General features: G+C 37.1%; 1 protein-coding gene across 3 annotated transcripts in view; it reads left to right on the top strand.

Annotated features, from left to right (window-relative positions):
* The first annotated feature begins 5923 nt into the window (after window positions 1–5923).
* The window catches only part of SNX16 (sorting nexin 16), a 42321-nt gene continuing 22003 nt past the window's right edge, over window positions 5924–26241 (top strand). Inside the window, exons 1-5 of one of the 3 annotated variants that reach the window (XM_043601280.1) lie at window positions 5924–6143; window positions 7882–8129; window positions 8217–8356; window positions 16751–16837; window positions 20262–20410. In XM_043601280.1, coding sequence (XP_043457215.1) covers window positions 7982–8129; window positions 8217–8356; window positions 16751–16837; window positions 20262–20410 — 524 coding nt within the window. In that variant the 5' untranslated portion in view covers window positions 5924–6143; window positions 7882–7981. Of the gene's footprint in view, window positions 8357–16750; window positions 16838–20261; window positions 20411–26241 lie in introns of all 3 variants that reach the window. The other 2 variants (XM_043601278.1, XM_043601279.1) reach the window with 2 other exon arrangements.

Raw genomic sequence — 26241 nt, 5'->3', positions numbered from 1 at the left:
TGTGATTACAGGCAGATCTTTTAGCATGTTTTCTTCAGTAGTCTTACCTCTAAAATGGAGGTTTATCCCCATTATCTTTATGGTCTCTTTCAGTTCTAAAATTATAACCGTGATTTTGTGAAGGAATGTGATCTCTTTGTTGTATTTCCAGTAGGACTTCCACATCTGCCTTCAAATTTTTCTTTATATAATATGATGAGTAGAAATCATTAATCAATGGTAGTAGTACTGAAGAGGATCTTCTCTCTGCCATTATAAATGCCATGTAATTCCTACCATAGATTTAGGTGATTCCATAAGTCACAGGTTAACCGCAATAAAGGTGGCTATTGTGTCCCCCTGTTACTACTTTGGTCACCACCTATTAATTTAAGAATAGATCACTTGTTAGGGTGCCTGGGTGGCTCAGTCGGTTAAGCGTCCAACTTCAGCTCAGGTCATGATCTCGCAGTCCGTGGATTCAAGCCCCACGTCAGGCTCTGTGCTGACAGCTCAGAGCCTGGAGCCTGCTTCGGATTCTGTGTCTCCCTCTCTTTCTGCCCCTCCCCCACTCACGCTCTGTCTCTCTTTCAGAAATGAATAAACATTAAAAATAAAAAATTAGAATAGGTCACTTGTGGTTCTTTCTCTGGACCCTTACAATTTCATGGCAGTGAGAAAATAGAAAATAGATTACAGATCCTGAATATTAAATCACAGAAACACTGCCTATGAAAAAGAACATTCATAGGCAGTGAACTCCTGAAAAGGAGTTTTTTTTAATATTATTTTAGTTATTATAAATCTCTGAGAAAGAAGTGTTTGCATTTTATCCACTTTTAAAATTCATATTTAGTTTGCCTCATTCCAACTTGCCCTATTAGTTATACTTTTGGGTATGAGCAGAAGAAGCAACTCTGGCCAGGTGTAAGCAAAAAGCAAATCTAATGAAAGTACACTAGGGTATCTCATGAACTCCAAGTAAAAGTCAAGAATGGGGGGAACCAGCTCAACTCTAGTGACCTCAGCAGTGGGACTTCATTGACCCTCTTACCGTAGAATTTCCTTTATCTGACTTCACCTCCTATGACTTTCAGTCTGCATCTTCCTCCTACTTCTTTTAATTGCTAGGAGAGAGCATCCATTGGACACAATTTAGGTCAAATGTCCTCCTCAGACACAATCAACCATGACAACACATTGTAAGACTAACATATTACAAAGATGGCCACCAGGGGCCCAACCTTATAGAAGCAGAGAGTTCCAGAGAAGGGAGAAATGTGAGACTCTAGGAAGCCACCTCAAGAGATGTTTGCCTATTGCACATACTTTTTTCTGCTGTTCCTTTTTGTTTTTGTTTTGTTGTTACCATTCTTCCCTCTCTCCCTAAACTCACCCCTTGCCCCATCATTACAAATATCTATACGATATTGTATAAAATTGTATCTAGAATGGGCTCAAAATATCCTGCTAGATGTATACATTTTACATAAAATTAAAGAAAGGGAAGGAAAATAGGCTGTTGTTACTCTGCAAACTAAAATGTATACAAATCAATTTGCTTGTATGTGCTGTATACAGTCATCCAAACTTAACTAAAATATTGCACAGAGACTAACCATTACATATGCACTATGATGATGTGACTTTTACTCTGACAACCACAGGACATTCTTTCATGATTAGTAAAGACATTCAGGAGCCCAGAAATAAAACCATATTTACACAATCAATTAATTTACAACAAAGAAACCAAGAATACACAATGGAGAAACGATAGTCTCTTCAATAAATGGTGTTGGGAAAACTTGACAGCCACATGTAAAAGAATAAAACTGGACCACTATCTTACACCATACACAAAAATTAACTCAAACTGGATTAAAGACTTGAATGTAAAACCTGAAACCATAACACTACTTAAAAAAAAAAAAAAAAACCCAAAAAACAAAAAACAAAAACATAGGTGGTAAGCTCCTTGACATGAGTCTTGGCAATGATTTTTTTGTAACCAGGCTCAAAAGCAAAGGCAACAAAAGCAAAAATAAACAAGTGGGCCTGTATCAAACTAAAAACCTTCTGCACAGCAAAGGAAATTATCAATGAAATGAAGAGGCAATTTACTGAGTGGGAGAAAATATTTGCAAATCATGTGGGATTTGTTAAGTGGTTAATATCCAAAATATATAAAGAACTCATACAACTCAATAACAACAACAAATCCAATTAAAAACAGGGCAGAGGATCTGAATAGACATTTTTCCAAATAAGGCATACAGATGGCCAACAGGCATATGCAGAAATACTCAGTTGTCACTAATCCTCATAGAAATGCACTTCAAAATCACAATGAAAGCAGGGCGATGGGGGAATGAGTTAAATAGGTGATGGGGATTAAGGAGTGAACTTGTGCTGAGCACTGGGTGTTGTATGGAAGTATTGAATCACTATATTGTATATCTGAAATTAATATTACACTGCATGCTAACTGGAATTTAGATTAAGACCTAAAAATAAAAATTAAAAAAAAAAAATAAAGAAAAACCAGTGAGATATCACCTCACACTTGCCAGAATGGCTATTATCAAAAACACAAGAAATAAGGGCGCCTGACTGGTTCAGTCAGTAGAGCATGAGACTCTTAATCTCGAGGCTCTGAGTTCAAGTCCTACACTGGGTATAAAAATTACTTTAAAAAATTAAACTACACTCATGCATTACTGAAAAAAAAAAACAAAAAAGACAAGAAATGGCAAATGTCAGTGAGGATGTGGAGAAAAGGGAACTCTCATGCCCTGTTGGTGGGAATGTAAATTGGTGCAGGCACTGTGGAAAACAGTATGGAGAGTCCCCTGGGTAGCTCAGTTGGTTGAGCGTCTTTTTTCTTTTTTTTTTTTTTTTAAGTTTATTTATTTATATTTGAGAAAGCCAGAGACAGTGTGACTGGGGGAGGGGAAGGAAGAGGGAGAGAATCCCAAGCAAGCTGCACACTGACAGCACAGAGCCTGATGTGGGGCTCAAACTCATAAAACCATGAGATCATGACTTGAGCCAAAAACAAGAATCCTACACTTAACCAACTGAGCCACCCAAGTGTCCTGAGCATCTGACTCTTGATTTCAGCTCCGTCATGATCCCAGGATTGTGGGATTGAGCCCCGTGTCAAACTCCGTGTTGAGCATGGAGCCCGCTTGAGATTCTCTCTCTTTCCATCTGCCCTTCTCTCCCACTCAAGCTCTCTCTTAAGAAAAAAAAAAAAACAAAAAACAAAAAAAAGGATAAGGGCACCTAGGAGGCTCAGTTGGTTGAGCATCCAACTTCAGCTCAGGTCACAATCTCATGGTATGTGAGTTCAACTCCCACATCAGGCCCTCTGCTGTCAGCACAGAGCCCACTTTGGATCTTCTCTCCCTTCTCTCTCTGCCCCTCCCCTACTCCTGTGCTAGCTCACGTGTGCATACTCTCTCAAAAATAAATAAATAGGGGCACCTGGGTGGCTCAGTCAGTTAAGCAGCCGACTTTTGATTTTGGTTCTGGTCATGATCTCACGGTTTGTAAGTTCAGGCCCGCATTGGGCTCTGCACTGACAGTGCAAAGCCTGCTTGGGATTCTCTCTCTACTTCTCTCTGCCCCTGTCTTTCCCCGTCTCTCTCTCTCTCTCTCTCTCTCTCTCTCTCTCTCTCTCTCTCTCTCAATAAATAAATAAATAAACTTTAAAAAAAGAAATGTCTTTAAATAAACATTTTAAAAAAAAATGAAAAAAAAACAATATGGAGTTTCCTCAAAAAAATTAAAAATAGAATTACCATACAATCCAGCAAATCCACTTCTGGATATTTATCCAAAGAAAATGAAGATACTAACTCAGTAAGTATGGACTCCCATGTTCACTGCAGCATTATTTACAATAGCCAAGATTTGGAAACAACTAAAATGTCCATCAACAAATAAATGGATAAAGAAGATGCACAGGATACTATGCAGCCATAAAAAAAAGAATGAAATCTTGCCATTTGTGACAACATGGATGGACCTAGGAGGCATTATGCTAAGTGAAATAAGTCAGAGAAAGACAAATACCATATGATCTCACTCACATACAGAATACACATGGAATTTAAAAAACAAAACAAAAAATGCTCATAGATACAGAGAACAGACTGGTGGTTGCCAAAGGTGGGAGGGGAGATGAGCAAAATGAGTAAAGGAAGTCAAAAGGTAAGGTATAAATTTCTAGTTATAAAGTAAGTCATGATAATATAATGTACAGTATGGTAACTATGACAACTAATACTGTATTGCATATTTGAAAGTTACTAAGGGGCACCTGGGTGGCTCAGTCGGTTAAGCATCCGACTTCGGCTCAGGTCATGATCTCACGGTTCATGAGTTCCAACCCCACGTCAGGCTCAGTGCTGACAGCTCAGGGCTTGGAACCTGCTTTGGACTCTGCGTCTCTTTCTGTGTGTCTCTCTCTCTGTCCCTCCCCCATTCATGCTGTGTCTGTCTCTCTCTCTCAAGAATAAATAAACATTAAAAAAATTAAAAAAAAAAAAAGAAAGTTGCCAAGAAAGTAAATCTTAAAAATCCTCATCACATGAAAAAAAAGCTTGGATCTATGTATGAAGATGATTGTAGCGATCATTTTCTCAATATACACAAATGTCAATTATGTTGCACACGTGAAGCTAATATAATATGTAAATTATACCTTCAATTTAAAAAATTATTTCATTTTAGGGGTTCCTGGGTGCCTCAGTCGTTTAAGCATCCAATTTCAGTTCGGGTCATGATCTCACGGCTCGTGAGTTCTAGCCCCGCATCAGGCTCTGACCTAACAGCATGGAGCATGCTTCAGATTCTCTCTCTCTCTCCCTCTCTCTCTCTCTCTCTCTCTCTCTCTGCCCCTCCCCTGCTCACGTGCTTGCTCTTCTCTCAAAAATAAACATTAAAAAAATAATAAAAATAAACTATTTTATATTAAAAAAAAGATGTTCAGATTGTTTTCTGTAAGTAAAATGTAGACATTTATCAATACCAAATAGATAAAGAACACATGGTATCTATATCCTGTATGCTCCTTTCAATAATCCGTGAAGGAAGTTCTTCCTAGACAGTTTCAATAAACTTTTCTAGATCCTTCCTCCTCTTAACTGTGGTATTTGTACACCTTTGCTTCTTGAAAGTTTAATTTGCCTTGGCTTCCTTGATATTGGACTGTCAGGTTTTTCTCATCATAAGTAACTTTTGCTACCACCTGCAGACCTATCCACAGGTGAAGGAATTACTCCAAGGTTCATTTTTTTCTTTTCTCTCTATACCCCTATTCACTTACAGAACCCATGAATATAACTGGCACTTCAGGGCCAAGACTGCCAACTCTATCCTGAAAACTACTTCATGTTTTAGTCTACTGTTTCCATTCAATTCTCTTTTTATGTCACACTCACACAAGAAGGGAAATATCAACCCCAAACCCTTTATTACACCACAAACTATATTATCTTTCTATGGTCATTTTGAAATTACAACTATCAATTTCTCCCAGTCTTGGGAATGTTCCAAAACCTTAGAAATCAAGGGATGATCTTAGCTCCACTAATTTCAGAAAACAATTTATAATCTAGTAGAACCAGCCCAAGCTAGTGATGACTACAAGTCCCAGGATGCAAAGCAGGAGCCTGGACCAATGCTGACTGTAGTTCCTCCACGGAACTGAAATCTGATCCCGTGTGCGGCAAACTAGGCGTCTTTGCCTCCATTTCTCAAAGTTAGTTTATAAAAATAAAGCTAGGGAAGAGAAAGTAGAATTCTTACCACAACACTAGGTCCAACCCAGCTGCCAAAGAGCCCTAGCCGCACGCACAATTCGAATTAGTGCCTCCGGGGGTAGGGGGCTGAGGAGGAGGGAGAAAAAGCTCTTTGCGTGACGTCACTTCCTGGAGAGGCCGCCCGGATTGGCCCCTCCCTCCACCTCGCAGGGATCCTGGGCCCCGCGGCAGCCGGGTAAAGCCGGGCTGAGGCAGAGAGCGGCTGCTTTGGGGGACGGAAGGTCACGTGAGGCTTCTTGGTCCCGTGGGTGGAGACGAAAAGCTGCGGTTAAGGAGGGTCGGATTTAACCGTCACGGGGAAGCGCGCTCTACGAGATCGCGGAGGGGGCTGAGGTAGGGACGAGGCGGCGGGCGCTTTCCCCGGCGCTCTTTCGAGTGACACCTGCGCCCCCTTGGCTGGCTGGCGTCTGGCGGACTCCACCGGAGGGTGGACGGGCCCCGCAGGAACCTTCGGGCCACCCTCAGGCCACCGCCGACTCTGCCGCGCGTCTGGAGGCGCTGGCCTCGCGCGGGGCGGCGGAGTTGGGACCGTCTTGGGGCCCCTGGGAGCTCCGGAGAGCGGTGGGTCTTCCCACCCAATGAGCCGAAATCCCGTGGCCTGCTCACCCTGACAAGGCACTCCTGAGGTCGAGCTGCCCCTGGGTTCTCCACTTTTCCTCTCGCCACCCACTTCTCTCTCCTACCTCGTTGCTCAGGCTCGGGACACCTCACCTGCCTAAGGTTTTTCTAGCGTAGGACTAAGATGTCAGGCTTCGGAGCATCTCCATGCCAAGGCAAAAGTGAACACGCTATTAATGAGCCCAGTACGTTTTCTTAAAGTTTGGGTAGCGCTCACTTCTTTGCATGTCAGTGATTGTGTTGATACGCGCGTCCTTCCCCCAGCCCTGTGGCCTCAGGTAGTTAGTTGAGTAGCAAGGGGCAGGGCTATCCCACGGGCTTTGAAAAGGATAAGATTTCAGACTTTTATTTACTTGGGAGTGTGGGGGGAGCATCAGGCAGAACCGAGGAGCAGTGAATCAGCAACTCGAGTTTCTTGAACCTTTGATGATGAGGAAGGTTGCCCAGAGCCACGTGCTGGATTAAAAATCTTACATCAGCATCGTTTCCAAGCCCAAGCAGCTCCATTCCTACCTTTCTCACTAGTAGAGTCGCATAGATGTAAAGATAGGCAGACCCTTTGTTATGTGCCATTTCACAGGTCTGTAGTTACTACAGTTTCTTAGTTTATTTTTTAACAACTTAGTGGTAAACCTTTTCTTCATTGTATAATTATGAGATTATTCTGAGACAAGATAAATTGGTCCTTTTGACAAAGATTATTGAGTATGAGTTGTAAAGATTTTTTGACTACCCTCAGTTTATAGCATAGCAGGATTACTGATGATCTGGAGACTGAAGAACATTTTCACTTTCAACCTTTTCATATTTTAGGATACAAGTTTAATGTTCATTGGGTTGTATTTGATTAGTTTAAATTGGCCAGGAGTTTTTCCAGTACATTTCATCCTGTATTTAGTAAGCTAAAATTTTAAGAGCAGTTGATGTTTGCTTTGTAACATCTAAGCTTCTGGTTCACTGTTATTACTCAGGGTAATTCTTTAGAGTTTTGCTAATTAAATCAAACGGAAATATGAATAACTCTCCTCCCTTTCTTTTCTTCCCTCCTTCCCTCCTTGTATGTAGAACTGTCAGGACCATAAGCAGACAATAAAGTTTCAGAAAGGGCTTTACCACTCGTCCTGTTTCCAACTCTTCTATGTAGGTGAAATCACGTTAAAATGAACATGACAGAAATCTATCACAAGGAAATGAAGTAGAGATTGAAAAGAACCTGTAGTATGAAAGTCAAGAAAAAGACTATGGAGTAGTTTTACTCTCTTTACCTTGCAAATGAGAGTCCTTAGAGATGATATTTTGGGATTAAAGAAAGAGGTTTGGGGCATGTTTTCATTCCACATAAAGTAACCGAGTGTCACAAAATCAAAAGAAATGAATGTGAACATTCTGGGGGTTTTTGGGATAACGTTCCAAATTAAAGACTAACCTTTCAATATGTTCTTCTCATTTTTAGATAGTGAATTCCCAAGAAGAAAATAATGGATTTCATATTAGTTATTCTCTAAATGTTTGGACTCAGCAGCGTGTAGGTTTGTTGCAAAAGCTAAAAGAAGATGGCAACTCCTTATGTCCCAGTTCCTATGCCCATAGGGAACTCTGCTTCCACTTTTACAACCAACAGAAACCAAAGAAGTTCTTCTTTTGGGAGTATCTCAACAAGTTCAAACTCTTCCAAAGGCCAGTTAGAGGACTCAAATATGGGTAATTTTAAACAGACAAGTGTACCTGATCAAATGGATAGTACTTCATCTGTCTGTAGCAGTCCCCTCATTAGGACTAAATTTACAGGTGCAGATTCTTCCATTGAGTATTCTACTAGACCAAGAGAAAGTGAGGAACAAAATCCTGAAACAGTGTGTTTGGAAGATAGACCTTCTACACCTACTATATTGGGTTATGAGGTGATGGAAGAAAGAGCTAAATTTACCGTGAGTATTAACTTCTGCTGTACGTCAGTAGAAAGTGAAAAATTGGGTTTAATTGTTACCTATACTTGTAATTTCTTGAACATAAAATTCAAGTGGTTTTTACAACTCTAAATACTGTCATGCTGTAGTAAACCTTTGTATTATTTGAATGAATTTTCACAAACCAGAAATTTCTGTGAAATTAGCCCACAGATCAAGAAACAGAACAAGCATCCAAAATGCACCTCCCCCATGCTCTTTGTCAGTCAATACCCACTCTTCCTGATAGCCTGCATTAATTTTGCCTATTTTTGTACCTTATGTAAATGGAATTGCAGAGTATGTACTCTTTGAAGTGTGGTCTTTTCAATATTGTGTTTGTAAGATTTATCCTTAAACTTGCGTGTAATTATAGGTAGCTCATTTTTGTTACTGATCGTATTCCTTTTTTGTGAATATACTACAATTTATTAAACCATTCTACTGTGGAAGCATTTGTAGAATTTCCAGTTTGGGGCTCTTACAAATGCTACTGCAATGAACCTTTTGGTACTTGTCACTCAGTAAACACATGTACACATTTCTGTTTGGTATCTGCCCAGGAGTAAAACTGCTAGATTATATGCTAGCTTTAGAAGATATTGATGAACAATGTGCCAGAGTGGTTGTACTAATTTATACTCCTGTAAGCAGGGTATGAGTGTTCTAGTTACTCTACATTTTCCCAATGTGTGGTATTTTTCATCTTTTTCATTTTACCTATTCTGGTGGATAGAGTAAAATCACATTATGTTCTTAATTTGCATTTTTTAAATGGCTAGTTAAATTGAAGATGTTTTTGGCCATTGGATGGATGGCCAAAACATTCCTGTTGTGAAGTATTTGTTCCAGACCTTTATTCCTTTTTCTTTGGGAAAGTTTTTTCTACTTGATTTATAGTTTTCTCTGCATTTTGGACATAAGTTTTTTTCTTACAGCATGCATTGTGTTATCTCTCACTCTGTGGCTTGCCGTTTCACTTTCTTAATGATGCATTAGATAAACAAAAGTTCGTAGTAATAAATATGCTTTATTAATTTATTAATATGCTTTATATATACTATACAAATATAAATATCTTAATACTTGTTCTTTTACGGTTAACACTTTTTTTTAACTTTTCTTTTTAATGTGTTTTTAATTTATTTTTGAGAGTGAGAGAGAGCACAGGCATGGGAGGGGCAGAGAGAGAGGGAGACACAGAATCTGAAGTAGGCTCCAGGCTCTGAGCCTCACATGGGGCTTGAATTTGTGAACCATGAGATCATAACCTGAGCTGAAGTCAGATGCTTAACCAGCTGAGCCACCCAGGCATCCTAACACTTTTAAAATCTACCTATTCCCAGCTTACAAAGATGTTGGCCTATGTTTTCTTCAAAAACTTTATTGTTGGACCTTTCACATTTAGATCTGTAAAGCATCTGGAATTGATTTTTGTCTGTAGTGTGAGATAAGGGTCAAGACATTTTTTTCCCCTCCGTATAGGATAAAGTAATCCGGTTTTTATTGAAAAGACAACTCTGTCCACATTTGCACAGTTGCTTATGTCATAAATCAGGCAATCATGAACATATGGGTTTCTGTGTTCCATTTTTCCTTCATTTACCAATTCCACATTGTCCTTAATTACTAATGCAGTATGAGAGGCCTGGCTACCTGCTGTCTTAAGTAGTCTAGCTTTGTTCTTATTGACTGTCTTGGTTATCCTTGGCTCTTTGCACTGCAGTTGTATCGAATCTATAGACTGGAGAGAACTGACATCTGTACACCACTGAGTCTCTGCATCTATGAGCCTAATCCATACACGGAAGTCATTAACTTCTTTTAATGTTTTGTACTTTTCAGAGCGGAGGCCTTTCATTTTTTAGTGTTTTTTTTTTTTCTTTTTAAGTAATCTCTATACTCAACGTGGGACTCAAACTCACAACCCCAAGATCAAGAGTCACATACTCTAGCAACTGAGCCAGCCAGGTGCCCCTAGTTTTATTTCTGAATACTGAGAAATATGTTGTTTGATGTTCTTGATACCTTGTTTTGTTTTCTTTTTGTTAATTGCTAGTTTATATGTTATGGTCTTGTGTGTCGATGTGTTTCTGTATCTGGAGACCTTGCTGAATATACTTATAATTGAAATAGTTCTTCTTGGATTTTCTTGATACAAAGTTTTTATGTTTACTTCAACATTTCATGCTATAAACTTATGACAGTATAGTAGGACCTCCAAGAAAAAAGTTGTTGTGATAATTTTTGTTGTTAGGGATATGTTTAATTTTTTTCTACGTTTTTTATCAGTATAGTTGACACACAGTGTTATGTTTGTTTCTGGTGTACAACATAGTGATTCAGCTTTTCTACACATTATGCTATGTTCACCATAAGTGTAGCCACCCTTTGTCACCACACAACACTGTTGCGGTGTCATTGACTATTTTCCTTATGCTGTACCTTTTTCCCATGACTTATTCATCCATAACCAGAGACCTGTATCTCCCTTTACCCATTTTGCACTTTCACCTACCCCTCTTTCCTTCAACAACCATCAATTCTCTATATTTATAGATCTGATTCTGCTTTTTGTTTATTCATTTGTTTTGTTTTTTTTAATTCCACATAGTGATATCATATGCTATTTGTCTTTCTCAGTCTGACTTATTTTGCTTAGCATAATACCCTCTAGGGTTCATCCATGTTGTCACATACGGCAAGATCTCATCCTTTTTTATGGTTGTGTAATATTCAGTTTTGTATATGTGTCTATTTGTATGTCTATATATGTGTGTGTATGTGTTTATATACACACCACATCTTCTTTATCCATTCATCTATTAGTGGACACTTAGGTTGCTTCCATATCTTGGCTACTATAAATAGTAATGCTGCAGTAAACAAAGGGGTATATCTTTTTGAATTATTGCTTTCATATTCTTTGGGTAAATACCCAGTATTTATGGTAATGCTATTTTTTAATTTTTGAAGAACCTCCATACTGTTTTCCACAGTGACTGTACAAATTTACATACCCACCAACAAATGTACAAGGGTTCCTTTTTCTCCACATTCTTGGCAACACTTACTATTTCTTACCATTTTTATTTTAGCCTCTCTGATAGATATAAGGTGATATCTCGTTCTGGTTTTGATTTGCATGTCCCTTATAGTTAATGAAGTTGAACATCTTCTATTCATGTGTCTATTTGTCAGCTGTATGTCTTCTTTGAAAAAATATCCATTCAGGTCTTCTGCCCATTTCTTTTTAATGTTTGTTATTTATTTTTGAGAGACAGATTACAAATGGGGGAGGTACAAAGAGAGAGGGAGTCACAGAATCCAAAGCAGGCTCCAGGCTCTGAGGTGTCAGCACAGAGCCCGATGCGGGGCTTGAACCCATAAACAGTGAGATCATGACCTGAGCCAGAGTCAGACGCTTAACTGACTGAGCCATCCAGGTGCCCCATAATACCCATTTTTAATTGGATTACTTGTGGGTATTCTTGATGTGGAGTTGTATAAGTTCTATATATTTTGGATATTAGCCCCTTATCAGATACATTGCTTGCAAATAATTTCTACTGTTCAGTAGGTTGTCTTTTAGTTTTTTTTGATGGTTTCCTTCATTTTGCAAAAGCTTTTTATTTTTATGTAGTCCCAATAGTTTATTTTTGCTTTTGTTTCCCTTGCCTTGGGAGACATATCTAGAAAAATGTTGCTAAGGCTGATGTCAAAAAATTTGTTGCTTGGATTCTCTTTTTTTATTGTTTCAGGTCTCACATTTAGGTCTTCAATCCATTTTGAGTCTATTTTTGTGTAAGATGTTAGAAAGTGATCCAGGTTCACTTTCCAGTTTTCCCAGCACCATTTATTGAAGAGACTGTCTTTTTCCTATTGTATGTTCTTGCCTCCTTTGTCATAGATTAATTGACTGCATAAGTAAGCATGGGTTTATTTCTGGGCTGTCTATTCTATTCCATTGATCTGTGTATCTATTTTAGTGCCATTACCTTACTGTTTTGATTAGTATAGCTTTGTAGTATATCTTGAAATCTGGGAATATTGATACCTACAGATTTGTTCTTGTTTCTCAAGAGTGCTTTGGCTATGCAGGGTTTTTTGTGGTTCCAATTTTAGGATTCTTCTAGTTCTATGGAAAATGGCTGTTGGTATTTTAATAAGGATTGCATTGAATCTGTAGATTGCTTTGGGTAGGATGGACATTTTAACACCATTCTTCCAGCGCATGAGAATGGAATGTCTTTCCAATTGTTTGTGTTGTCTTCAATTTCTTTTATCCTTGTTTTGTAGTTTTCAGAGTACAGGTCTTTCACCTCTATGGTTAAGTTTATTCTTAGGTATTTTATTTTTTGACACAAATGTAAATGGAATTGTGTTCTTAATTTCTCTTTCTGCTACTTTGTTACTAGTATGTAGAAATGCAACCAATTTCTGTGTATATATTTTATATTCTGCAACTTCACATAACTCATTAATTCTGATAGTTTTTTGGTGGCGTCTAAGATTTTTTGTGTACAGTATCATATCATCTGCAAATAGTGATGGTTTAACTCTTCCTTACAAAAATGGATACCTCTTATTTCTTTTTCTTATCTTATCGCTGTGGCTAGGACTTTCAGTACTATGTTGAATTAAAGTGGCAAGAGTGGACATCCTTGTCTTGTTCCTGATCTTAGAGGAAAAGCTCTCAGCTTTTCCCCACTAAGTATGATGTTAACTGTGGGCTTTTCATATATGGCCTTTATTATGTTGAGATATCTTTTTTCTAAATGTATTTTGTTGAGAATTTTTTCATGAACAGATGTTGGATTTTGTCAGATCCTTTTTCTGCATCTGTTGAAGTGATCATATGATTTTTATCCTTTGTATTGTTGATGTGGTGTATCATGTTTATTGCTTTGTGGATGTTGAACCATTCTTGCATTCCCAGAATAAGTTCCACTTGATTGTGGTGAATGATCCTTGTAATGTATTGTTGAATGCAGTTTGTTAATATTTTGTTGAGGATTTTTGCATCTATGTTCACCAGAGTATTGAGATCATTTATGAAGAGAGACAATCTTTAGAGTTAAATTTTCATGAGACTGGTGATGTGTTGGGAAATCTGCATGGACCTGACTTTTTTTGGAAATTAAAATAAAGTGGGAACTCATTTTCTAGAGGGAAAGAAGTAAGTAACAGTTGTAAAGTTATTTTTATTCATTAATTCAACATTTGGGGGGTACAGCAACCCAAATGAGTGAATGATAAAGTAAGCTTTTTTAAATGCTGGTATGTCATATGGTGATAAGTGCTATAGAGGAAAATAAAAGAGTGAAGGAAGTTCCCCCACAACTGGAGTTGCAATTGAAATAACATTGTCAATCATGGCCTCATAGAAAAGATGTTAGCACTAAGAGACAGCGAACCATGAGAGTATGTGGGGAAAGAACTTTCCTGACAGGTGAGACAACTACAGAGACCCTGGTGGCTGATAGCAAAGAAGCCATGGGGAGAGATGTAGGAACTGAAATAACAAGTAAAGACAAGGGAGTGTGACACACAGATCATGTAGCCATTGTAAGGCCATTAGATTTTACTCTGCACAAGATGAAAATCTTTGAAAATGTTTTAAAGGATTTAAATGTTTAAATTTAAAAAGTTTTAAAGTCACATGATCTGACTTAATTTTTAAAAAAGATTGATCTGGCTGCTGAGTTGAAACTAGATTTTGTGGGGGAATAATGGAAACGGGGGGTATTAGGTTCTTGCAGTAATCCACGGTAGACGACATGATGGTGGCATGGACAGGGTGGTGGGAGAATTTCTAACAAGTGATTAGATTCTGATACATTTTGAAGATAGAACCTTGAGATGTGGGAGAAAAAGAAATCAAAGATGATCCCAAAGTTTTTGGGTAAACAATGAGAAGTATAGGGTTGCCATTTAATTAGATATCAGATTATGAGGGCAAGATCAGGATTTGGTTTTGGACATGCTAGGTTTGGGATACCTAGTAGACATCAAAATGGAGATGTCATGTACGTGTCTGTGTACGTACACGTAGTGTGTACGCAAGCATGTATTATGTATATGTATATTAATATAAGTTGAATTTAGGGGAGAGGTCTGAGCTGGAAATACAAGCTTGGGAGGAATCTTAGGTTTGTAAGATAATGCTTCCTAGATATATTTCTTTTAATTGATCTCTTAACTAAACAAGTATTAAGAATGACTGGTAAGAGCTGGTAAAATAGAGAGCATCAAGTCTTTGAAAATTGTTTAAGAGGAAAAGTGGGTGTGCCTGGGTGGCTCAGTCAGCTAAGCGTCCAACTCTGATCTAGGCTCAGGTCATGATTTCCCAGTTCTTGAGTTAGAGCCCTGCATTGGGCTGTGCACTGACAATGCGGAGCCTGCTTGGAATTCTCTCTCTCTCCCCCTCTCTCTGACCCTACGTGATTCATGTGTTTGTGCGCTCGCTCTCTCTCGCTCTCTCTCTCTCAAAATAAATAGGAATTTTTTTTTTTTTTTTAATTTTAAAAATACAAAGAACAAAAGTGACTAGGAGGAGTGATGAGTCAGATTGGGAAGGATTGGGCTTCTTCAGTTGGTAATGTTTTCTTTCCTGCACTTGGTACTAGTTACCTGAGTGTGTTTTTTTTTGTGAAAATTCATCAAGTTGTATACTTACAATTTCTGTGCTGTTCTATGTGTATTTTGTAATTAAGTATATGCTTCTGCATAATTTACTTACAAAGTAAATATGTACAAAGTTGTATATACTAAATTTCCAGTAAAGAGTAGAAACCATAAATGCTATTAAAACATAGAGGAGGGATGATCGGTAGTGTCCATAAAGTTTTCATTGAAAGCACTAAACAAATAGAAACATGGGAGAGCTTTCTAGAGAAGACAAAGCACAAAAATCTGTACTTTGTCTTTCTTAGAGAAGCAGAAGTGCTCAGGGGCCACTGTGGAGAGCAACTTAGAAAGGAGTGTTCATTTTTTAAAACAGGAAAATAAAGACAGTATGGATTATGTGTAGGTAAGACTTATTACCATATGAGGTTGACTTTTATTATGCATCAGTTGTTCATACTCACAAGTTTGGAAGCTAAGTTATCCCTTTTGTTTTGATTAGTAACTCCTAAAAAATGTTTCTTTAGTATCTCCTTTACAACTATCTTGGATCAGGACTTTCTGCAGACCTTAAAGGGTATCCGAATAATCTTCGTCATCCTTATATGTTACCTTGAGATGTGGGACAGTTCAACCCTAATCCTTGCTGATTCCTCATTCCCCCCTTAAAAGCTGAAAGAGAAGTCTGGTAAGGGAGAAAATTCAAATGATAAGGGTGATCTAGCCCCTAAATAACAAGTCTTCTCTACAGCAACCAGTAGGACTCTGTGAGCCACAGAAGTAAAAAGCAGATGAAATTATATTTAATAATATAGTTTAACCTAAAACCATTTATGAACCTTTTTTTTCATTCTAAGTCTTTGAAATTTGGTGTTTATTTTACACTCATACCACCTGTCATTTGGGACTTGTCAGCATTTCACGTGTTCAGTAGCCACCTGTGGCTCAAGTGCAGCTCTAGAGCTCCAGCTGAACGTTATTCCACAGCTGACTTCAGGAAAAAAAGTTACTCATTATTAAGAGGGTTTCACTGGTTCAGCAGATGGGTATTTAGTACTTCACATGTGTCATGTATTTACTTTAGCCCAAAATACTGTGCCAAAACTATCAGGAGACATTCTCTGAGATTCTCTTATACATAGTACTTCCTCATAATAAGTTCTAAAATTATATTTACAAAAAATAGAATTGAGTTTGCTTATAATATGCTTTTTAAAAATATTGACTTGCCTCAACCAAGTTTTTTTTTTGAAGCCTAGATAATTGTGCATAATTATAGAAATGTAAATTTTTATATAATATGGATATTTTTTTACCTGCATTTCAGCCTTGAAGATTGAAACAACATCAAATGTATTTGAAAACTTTGCTTAATAGTTATTGAATTTAGAAGTTAAATTGATTGTATAGGGCAAGAGTGGCTATTTTTCAAGCATGATTAAGTCTTTCATCAATTTTAGAATATTTTATCATAAAACATATTTTGGAACTGATGAGTTTATTTAGCGTGTGCCAGAAAAGCATTTGTCTCAAATTTGTCACACTCATGTTTCTTAAGACCTGAATCTTGCTTTTGATGCCTGCATTGTAATAATTTGTATATTTGATGGTCCAAGTGACTTCTGATATTTTTTACATACTAATTGTTATCCGGGTTTTCAAATAAAAGTTTTAAAAATATTTGATTTGAAGTTTTAAATATCTTATATACATTTTTTTTTCAGTCTCTCTCTCTCTTTCTCTGCACAGGTATATAAAATACTAGTAAAGAAAACCCCAGAAGAAAGCTGGGTGGTTTTCAGAAGATACACTGACTTCTCTAGGCTTAATGATAAAGTAAGTCCTTAGATAAATCTAAAATGGACTTTTCAGTTTTGCATTATTAACTGTTACTGACAGTTAAATTTGTGGTTTTTCCTCCTCATGAGTTACTTGAGTGAAGTCAAATCTTTGCTAGTTCCTAAGAAAATTAACTATTTCACTTAATTTTAATAGCCTAAAGACCCATCTCTACACACAACTTCCTTATTTTGGAAAAAAAAATTATTTTTAGTATAAAAACGTGAAAACCTTAAAATTGCTAACAGAAATATAAATGATTATATAACCTTGTGAATTTGAAAAAGCTTTGTGTGGGGCGCCTGGGTGGCGCAGTCGGTTGGGCGTCCGACTTCAGCCAGGTCACGATCTCGCGGTCCGTGGGTTCGAGCCCCGCGTCAGGCTCTGGGCTGATGGCTCAGAGCCTGGAGCCTGTTTCCGATTCTGTGTCTCCCTCTCTCTCTGCCCCTCCCCCGTCCATGCTCTGTCTCTCTCTGTCCCAAAAATAAATAAACGTTGAAAAAAAAAAAAAAATTAAAAAAAAAAAAAAAAAGAAAAAGGTATGTGTATATAAGATCTCCTAAACCATGTGACAATAAGAGAATGAACAAAAAAAGTATTTCTACCATGTTGTATTAGTTTTCTATTGCTGTTTACCAATACCACAAACTTTATGACCGAAAACATACCTTTTTATTATCTAGTGATGTAGGATCACTTCTCAGCCTTTTGGCTAAGATCAAGTGTAGTGATTTAGGTGGGCTCAGTTGGGTTTGCCACTTGGGGTCAGACAATGTCAAAATCAAGCTGTTGCCTAGACTGGGCTCTTACATGGAGGCTCTAAGAAAGTATCAGCTTCCAGGCTCATTCAGGTTGTTAGCCGAGTTCAGTTTCTTACACTTGTAAGACCAAGCTCCCTATTTCCTTGCGGTTGTCAAGCAGAGGTGTTCTGAGCTCATAAAGAGTGCTGTCCAGCCCTTGTACCTGGCCTCTCCACCTTTAACGTCAGCAATAGCCAGGTCAGGTCCTTTTTGTGCTTTGAATCTCTGACTTTCTCTTCTGCAGTCAGCAAGGAATAAAGCTGTACTTTTAGAGGACTCGTATGATAAGATTAGGTTTACCCAGATAATCCCATTTTAAGACCAATTAAAGAGTAACCCTAATTACATCTGCATACAAATCTCTTTTGTGTAACAAAACAAAATCACAACACCAGGAGCAAAGGTCATGAGGCCATCTAGAATTCTGCCTACTGCATTTATGAAACAGAATAATAATAAAAACTATATTAAAACTCTTGGGGCACCTGGATGGCTCCGGTCGGTTAAGCATGTGACTTCAGCTCAGGTCACGATCTCACACTCAGAGCCTGGAGCCTGCTTCAAATTCTGGGTCTCCCTCTCTCTCTGCCCTTCCCCCACTCACACTCTGTCTCTCAAAAAATGAATAAATATTAAAAATAAAAAATGAAGGGGCGCCCTGGGTGGCTCAGTCGGTTAAGCATCCGACTTCGGCTCAGGTCATGATCACTCACTCTGTGAGTTCCAGCCCCATATCGGGCTCTGTGCTGACAGCTCGGAGCCTGGAGCCTGCTTCGGATTCTGTGTCTCCCTCTCTCTCTACCCCTCCCCTGCTCATGCTGTGTCTCTCTCTCTGTCAAAATAAACATTAAAAAAAGTTTTTTTAATTAAAAAAAACTCTTGAAAATAAAACAAAGTAAACCAAAAAGTAGAAAATACTAGAAATGGTGTGAACAAGGCAAGCCATAGAAGAAATATAAAGGGCCAATAAAGGTAGAAAACATTTAATATCACAAAGTACTCCAAAGAAAATTAAGGAACTATTTTGTACCCAGCAGGTTGACAGACATTTAAGTGGTGTTATCCGTTGTTGGAAATACGAATCTGCCTAGGGTACATGGCTTCCTAAAGTTGTGCTTAATCACATTTCTGGGATATGAGAAATCATGGATATGGGCAGGCAATATTTAGTTCAAAGGATACTTTTCACCATGTTTTGTTCATTGTTATTTTCTTTGTGTTTTAATTTGTTTTTAATACTTAAAAATTAGAACCAACCTAGATTTCCAGTAGGGAATTGATTGAGCAAATGGCAGTAAGAATGTAGTAGAGGAAGAAAAGCTGAGCTGTGTCCACAGGGCTAGAGGGAAATTAGAGGAGGTAGATGAAGGTAGTGATATTTAAAGTATTATTTGTAATGTAGTCCTGCCATTATATATGAATTTTATTTATTGTTCCTGAGTTCTTATATTACTGTAATATAAGAATTATAAAACCTATAATTATAATTTTATAATTTAAAATAATTTAAATTTATAATATATATAACATATAATATATAATATATTATAGTTATATTTATAATTATATATTGTTATATTATACATAATATATATAATATATAAATTTATAATTATAAAACCTATAATTATAAACCCAGAATTATAAAACCTATAATTTTCTACCTCTGTTGATTTTTTTAAAATAATTAAGCAAACAAGAAGATCAAAGTAATTTGTGAAGTTACCAGATACCAAAATGGAATTCGTAGCTTTCTTATGAAATTGTTTTAATTTTTGTTCATGAAGACTAATTTCTAACAGTTTCTCTTTAGAACTATATAATCCTTTATGACTTGCTATTTTTCTTTTCAGGGTTCAACTATTATTTAGTGTTTATTTCTCTTCATCTCTCTAGGTGCATCTTTATATTGCTGTGTTATTTGTTAGGCAAGTTGAGATTTAGATAACTCTTAAGTTTTTAAAGAAAGATTAGTAAGAATTTAATTTAAATTAGTAAATATCTCCTTGATATTCCAACTTGGGCACCTAAAATTAATAAGTGTCTATGTCAGTGTTCCTAGGTACCAGAAATAGCTCTACCCATCACCTGCTTTTACTTGCAAGAATCAAAAAATTTGTGTAAAAGTCAAGCCACAGCCTGGGAGAAAATATTTGTCATACCTGTATCTGACAAAGGACTTGTATCAGGAATATATAAAGAACTCCTGTAACTTAATAATAAAAGATAAATAATCCAGTTTTTTTAAGTGGAGGGGTTAAAAGATTTAAATAGATAATTCACCAAAGATATGCAGATCCAAATAAGCACAGAGAAGATAGTTAACACGATTTGTCAACAGAGGAATGCATATTAAAGCCACAGTAAAGTACTACTATGTACTCACCAGAATGGCTAACATTAAAAGGATGGACAAGACCTAGTATTAGCAAGGATGTGGAGCAGTTGTAATGCGTATGTACCCACAACTGGTAGAAATTAATAAGTAAAACACTTGAAGTAAGAAAAACTTAGCTGAATTTTATTCTTTATTTAAGTTTATTTCATGTAGTTAACAGGATAGATTTTGTAGCATTGCCATGATTGAGTTGAACACTGTGTTTTCTTTTTTTCTTTTTCAGTTAAAAGAGATGTTTCCAGGCTTTCGATTAGCACTTCCACCAAAACGCTGGTTCAAAGATAATTACAATGCCGACTTTTTAGAAGATAGACAATTAGGATTGCAAGCGTTTCTTCAAAATTTAGTGGCTCACAAGGACATTGCTAACTGGTATGTGACAAACTTAAATAAGAGGTTATAGGTGCATTCCAACAACTTGTTTAAACTGAAGAACAAACACAGACCATAGTTAATTGAAGCACAAAAAAATAGGGTAGGAATATAATGACTTAGCCTCTCCAATACAGCACTATTTGGAATTTTCTTGCTTTTTATTGGTAAGAACTTTATCTGGTGGGACGGACTCAGTTGGTTAAGCATCCAACTCTTGATTTTGGCTCAGGTCATGATCTGATCGTTTGTGAGATCAGGCTCTGCATTGGGCTCTGTGCTGACAGTACAGAGCCTGCTTGGGATTCTCTCTCTCTTTCTGTGTCCCTTCCCCACTCGCATACTCTCTCTCTCTCAAAATAAATAAATAAACATTAAATTAAAAAAAGAATTTTATTTGGCATTTGATTTGTATTAACACTTGTAAAAAGTCAGCAAAGTTAAAAATTTTTCAATGTAAAAAAATTTTCTAAGTTAAAAATTCAGTGTACCATATACTCAACCCAACTGTAAACTTGATTTTAGTATTTAGTATTTTAGCAATCATTTAAACAAAGTGGCCCACATATTAGAATTTTGGTTAATATGACACTATATAATTATATTTCTCCAAAGTAGTGCTAAATTTGAAGATTGGGAAGTTGGGTTAATGTATAAATTATATATATGCAATCATATATGCAATTCCCTCTTGACAAGGATATCTTTCAGATATCTCAAAGTGATCTCAAACTGGGTAAAAGCTTACTCTCTAGACTTTTTTCCCAATGGTCAGCAACATCATTTATCCAGCACCTGGTATTTATCGTTGATACAATCCTCCTACCCTTATCCCTTCCTTTATGTTTTAAATTCCATTCAAATCTGTCTACTTTTCTCCATTTCTATCATCACCACCCTGATCTAAGCAGTTATCTCTCACCTGAATTACTGCAAAAGCTTTCCCTCTGGTTTGCTTGATCCACTCATATTTCTGTAGCCCATTGGAGCCACAGTGCTCTTCAGCTATATTGGTCTTTTAATTTTCCAAAGTCACATTGCTCCTTGGTCCCTTAGGGCCTTCAAATATCGTGTTCCCTGGAAAGACAATGTTTCACACTACTATCCCACCCAGCCATGGCCTAGATAACACCTATATGTCCTTCACATTTCAGTTAAAAACTTCACTTCCTCACATAACTGGTTTTCCTGACCCAATTCCTCATGCACCACCACCACCACCAACAAAAACCAGTTTAGTTCTATTTCATAGTACCTGTACCAGTCCCTCTCAACTGGTTCTGAAAGTCAAATCCTAATGCCTTAAGTAAGACACACATTGTATCTATGAATTAACTTCTCTAGGCTGGTACTAGTTATGTGCCAGTCTTAAAGGAACTGAGAAAATAGTCAAATCATTGCCTTTAGCATCTAAGTCTCTCCTGGAATCCCAGCTAAGAAAGGCTGGTTGGTACTTGAATTTCATAGCATTTCAGTTTGTGACTATTTATCTGATTATTTGATTTTCGCCCACCTGGTTGTAAGGTAAATATGTAATAGTAGGTTATGTGGCTGTTTTACTCACCATTCAGTGTGCAGTGCTTATCTGTGCTCAATAAGTACTTGTTAAACAAATGGCTGAAATGTTGATCTTGCTACTGTATTATTATTACAAGAAAAATATTTTGGGGGTGCCTAGGTGCCTCAGTTGGTTAGGTGCCCAATTCTTGATTTCGACTCAGGTTATGATCCCAGGGTTGTGGCCTTGAGCCCCACATCAGGCTCCATGCTGAGCTTGGAGCCTGCTTGAGATTCTCTCTCTCAGGGCAACCTGGGCTCACTCTGTTAAGTAGCTGACTCTTGATTTCAGCTCAGGTCATAATCTCACAATTCGTGAGTTCAAGTCCCACATTGGGCTCTGTGCTGACAGTGCGGAGCCTGCTTTGGATTCTCTCCCTGTCTCTCTGCCCCTCCCCTGCTCATGCTCACTCTCTCCTCTCTCTCCGTCCCTCCTTCCCTCCTTCCCTCTTTCTCCTTTTGCCCCTCTCTACCACTTGTGTTCTCTCTCTCTCAAAAAAAAAAAAAAAAAAAAAAGAAAGGAAAAAAAGAAAAAAGTTTGAAGTAAATATGATAACTCAGTGATTGTACACTCTAGGTAGTAGGAACACGGAGTTCCCTAATTCTCAAAATTTGTACATCTCAAAAGCAAAAAGGAAGTTAGTGTTAATTCAGACACACAGAGAAAGTATAAAAACCAAAAAACTCTCAAATCATAAAGATTTTGAAGAAATCTTTTGAAGAAAATATATTTTATATGATACCATAAAAGAAAATAAGAAGTCAACATATCTTATCCCCTTTTTCTTTTAGTCAGTAAACCTTTATGTCTTAGTATTGAAAATATCATGGTGACTTAAAATCACATTTATTCTATAAATAACTATATATAATGAAATATTAAATAACATAAATCATATTAATAAGCTGATTTTGTGGTATCTTGATTTTTTAGTGAAAGTGTATCTTAGTTTTACTGCATTTTTAAAAAATGATTGGTAATAATGGGGCACTGGGTTGGCTCAGTTGTTTCAGTGTCCTATTTTGGCTCAGGTCATGATCTTATGGCTCATGGGTTCAAGCCCCACGTCAGGCTTTGTGCTGACAGCATGAAGCCTGCTTCGGATTCTCTGTCACCCTCTCTCTCGGCCCATCCCCTGCTTGTGTGCATGCTCTCTCTCTCTCTGTCTCTCTCTCTCTCAAAAAAAAAAAAAAAAAATGGGGCACCTGGGTGGCTCAGTCAGTTAATAAGCATCCTACTCTTGGTTTCAGCTCAGGTCACGATCCCACAGTTTGTAAGTTTAAGCCCCGAATTGGGCTCCGTGCCAATGGTGCGGAGCCTGCTTGGGATTCTCTCTCTTGCCCTCTGTCTCTGCCCCTCCCTTGCTTGTGTGCACTCTCTCTCAAAAAAAAATAAACTAAAAAAAAAAAAAAAATTCCTAGAACAACATAGGGGAATGCTTAACTTTGGACCAAAGAAAAATTCACAGTAGGATTTATAATTCTACCGTAGAAAAAGAAAAGACATACTTCCTGAAGTTATCCATGGCCAAGATTATTGTCTCATAACCTTCCTCTTAAAAGAAGTAGGAGGTTAGGGGCACTTGGGTGGCTCAGTTGGTTCAGCATCAACTCTTGGTTTGGGTTCAAGTCATGATCTCACAGCTGGTGAGTTCAAGCTGTGCATCAGGCTCTGTGCTGACGGCAGGGAGCCTGCTTGGGATTCTGTCCCCCGCCCCCTTTCTGCCCCTCCACTGCTCTTGCTTTCTCTCAAAAATAAGCACTAAAAAATATTTTTTAAAAATCTGTACTTTAAAAAACTGATTGATGATAGATTTTTGTCTCTGAGGTAGGCATACATGGGACGTTTATGATCCTTTTCTTTCTAAACTGTGTACTTTAGTACAGTGGTAGTAGTCTTGCTCAATTCATAAGTAGGTATTTCAGGAAAACAAAGATTTCTTGGCCAAATAATTTGGGAAAGGTTTCACGTGGCATTCCTAGAATACTAGAAGTTCTAAGAAGTCTTGCATTAAAAAATGTAGTGTATCAGGTGTTGTCTACTTGATTTTGTCATGTAAATCATCATTTAGGGACTACTGTTAGATAAATTGAACTCAGAATGAAGTATTTATGCCTTATTTATTCTAGAGTACGCTCTGTCTTTTTTGTGGGTTATGGGTAGCATTCTTTATTTCACAATTTAACGAGTTTCTTAATAAGTTTTTGTTTAAACCATGAATGAAGGGAAGGAAAGAAATTATTTATCTGTATTATCTTGAGCATTTGCTGTGTGTCATGCTAGGAAGGTTATGAAGGAAGCTAAGGTTGTAGTCACTGGTCTTAAAATTCATTTGAAGAAATGAGGCTTCAGGATGAACAAAATAAGGGAGTTTATGAAATGCTTCTTGGTATGATACATGTTACCTGTTGATATACTTGTTAGCCTCCTTTTATAGTTGTAATGGGAACATAGAAAAATTGCTGTCTTTATATGGCCAAATAATTATTTGATATTCTTTATAGATTTATAATTACACTTTTTTTACTTTCCTTTTTTATATCCTTAGCACTTCACAACACAGTTACTTCTTAACCTTCATGTTGGCTAAGAGCTTTTCATTATACAACAGGCTGGTGGAGTCTTTTAATATTATTACCTCTGTAACTGTAACAAAGCAAAGGTAGAAGAAGGTAAGAACTGAAAGGACACTAAGGATAGTTGATCTGAAAGCTTTAAGATAATATTTTCAGATGCATTTAGAAAATACAAAGGAAACATAAAAAAAAGTTAATATTTTCATGATTTCAAAAAATCAAAGGATTTCTTATTGATTTTCTCTGTTCCATAAATATTTATGTAGGTCTTACTGCATATAAGGTATTGTAGTACACAAAGGTGCTTTAGATACTGATCCTTTATTTAAGAAAACTGAATAGGAGGAAGATTCACCAAAAACAACTATGATGAGTAGAGCTAGATCTCTTTCGGAGGAGAAAGAGAGAGGGAACTTTTGACTAGGAGAATTGCAGGAAGCTTCCTAGAGGGTGACATTTGAGCTGGATTTTAAAGAATTAGTGATATTTAGACCAACAAGAGAAGGTAAAGAAGGACCTTACAAATGAGAGGGAGTATTCTATCAAAATGCAGAAGCAAGACTCAGATCCTGTACCAGCAGCATGTGACTGTCAAGGTGAAGGCCACCTAAAGATGGATGGAGAGGGAAAGTCTTACATTGCACAATTTGTTATAGTTATTTACTACATAGTTATATTATTTATAAATTATTTCTATAAATGATTCAATGTATTTATAAATTGTATGTTATAAATTATATATAATTATAAATATATTTTATACTTTCTTATGCTACTTTGAAATTGTTGCATCATTTAATCAGCACAGCAATTTTTTTACTGTTCTCTTTTTTCATAAGCATTACACATATATCATAAGTTACCAAATTTTTTCTCTTTTTTAATTCTTTAAAATAGAGGGGTTAAATTATATAGGGGTTTTTTTTTCATATTACCATCCATCTATAAGGACTTCAATACCAAAGTTCATGTTTTAAATTCTTTTTATTTTCATTTTTAAAAAATATTTATTTATTTTTGAGAGACAGAGAGAGACAGAGCATGAGCAGGGGAGGGGCAAGAGAGAGGAAGACCCAGAATTCAAAGCAGGCTCCAGGCTCTGAGCTGTTAGCATAGAGCCCAATACAAGGCTCGAACCCACGAACCATGAGATCATGACCTGAGTTGAGGTCAGATGCTTAACTGACTGAGCCACCCAGGTGCCCCATCATGTTTTAAATTCTATATGTGTTAAAAAAAAAAAAAAAAAAATTCAGGATGGATTTGCATTAACAGCAGTTAATAGTAAACAAACAAAATAAAGTATAGAAGTATTTACATAAAGGAGGAGCTGAAAAAAATGATAATATTTACCCTTTAAAAAACAAAAGTCCTTGGTGGGAGGGAGGGGGCGACACCTGGCTGGCTCAGTAGGTTGAGCATCTAACCCTTGATTTCAGCTCAGGTCATGATCTCATAGTCATGAGATCCAGCCCCACATCGGGCTCTGTGCTGGGCATGGAGCCTGCTTGAGATTCTCTCTCCCCCTCCCTCTCCCGCCCCTCTGTCTCTCTTTCAAAAATAAAAATAAATACACAAAAAAATTTTTTTTAATTTAGAAAAACACAAAAGTACTTGGGGGATAACAGAGCCATCTTCACATATTTGAAAGATTATGAGGGGGAAAAAGATTAATCAAATAATACTTAACTTTAAAG

Source organism: Prionailurus bengalensis, chromosome F2 (assembly GCF_016509475.1).
Source record: "Prionailurus bengalensis isolate Pbe53 chromosome F2, Fcat_Pben_1.1_paternal_pri, whole genome shotgun sequence".
Taxonomy (NCBI): Eukaryota; Metazoa; Chordata; class Mammalia; order Carnivora; family Felidae; genus Prionailurus; species Prionailurus bengalensis.
The sequence above is the reverse complement of the archived record's forward strand: the minus strand, read 5'-3'. Positions and strand labels throughout refer to the sequence as shown.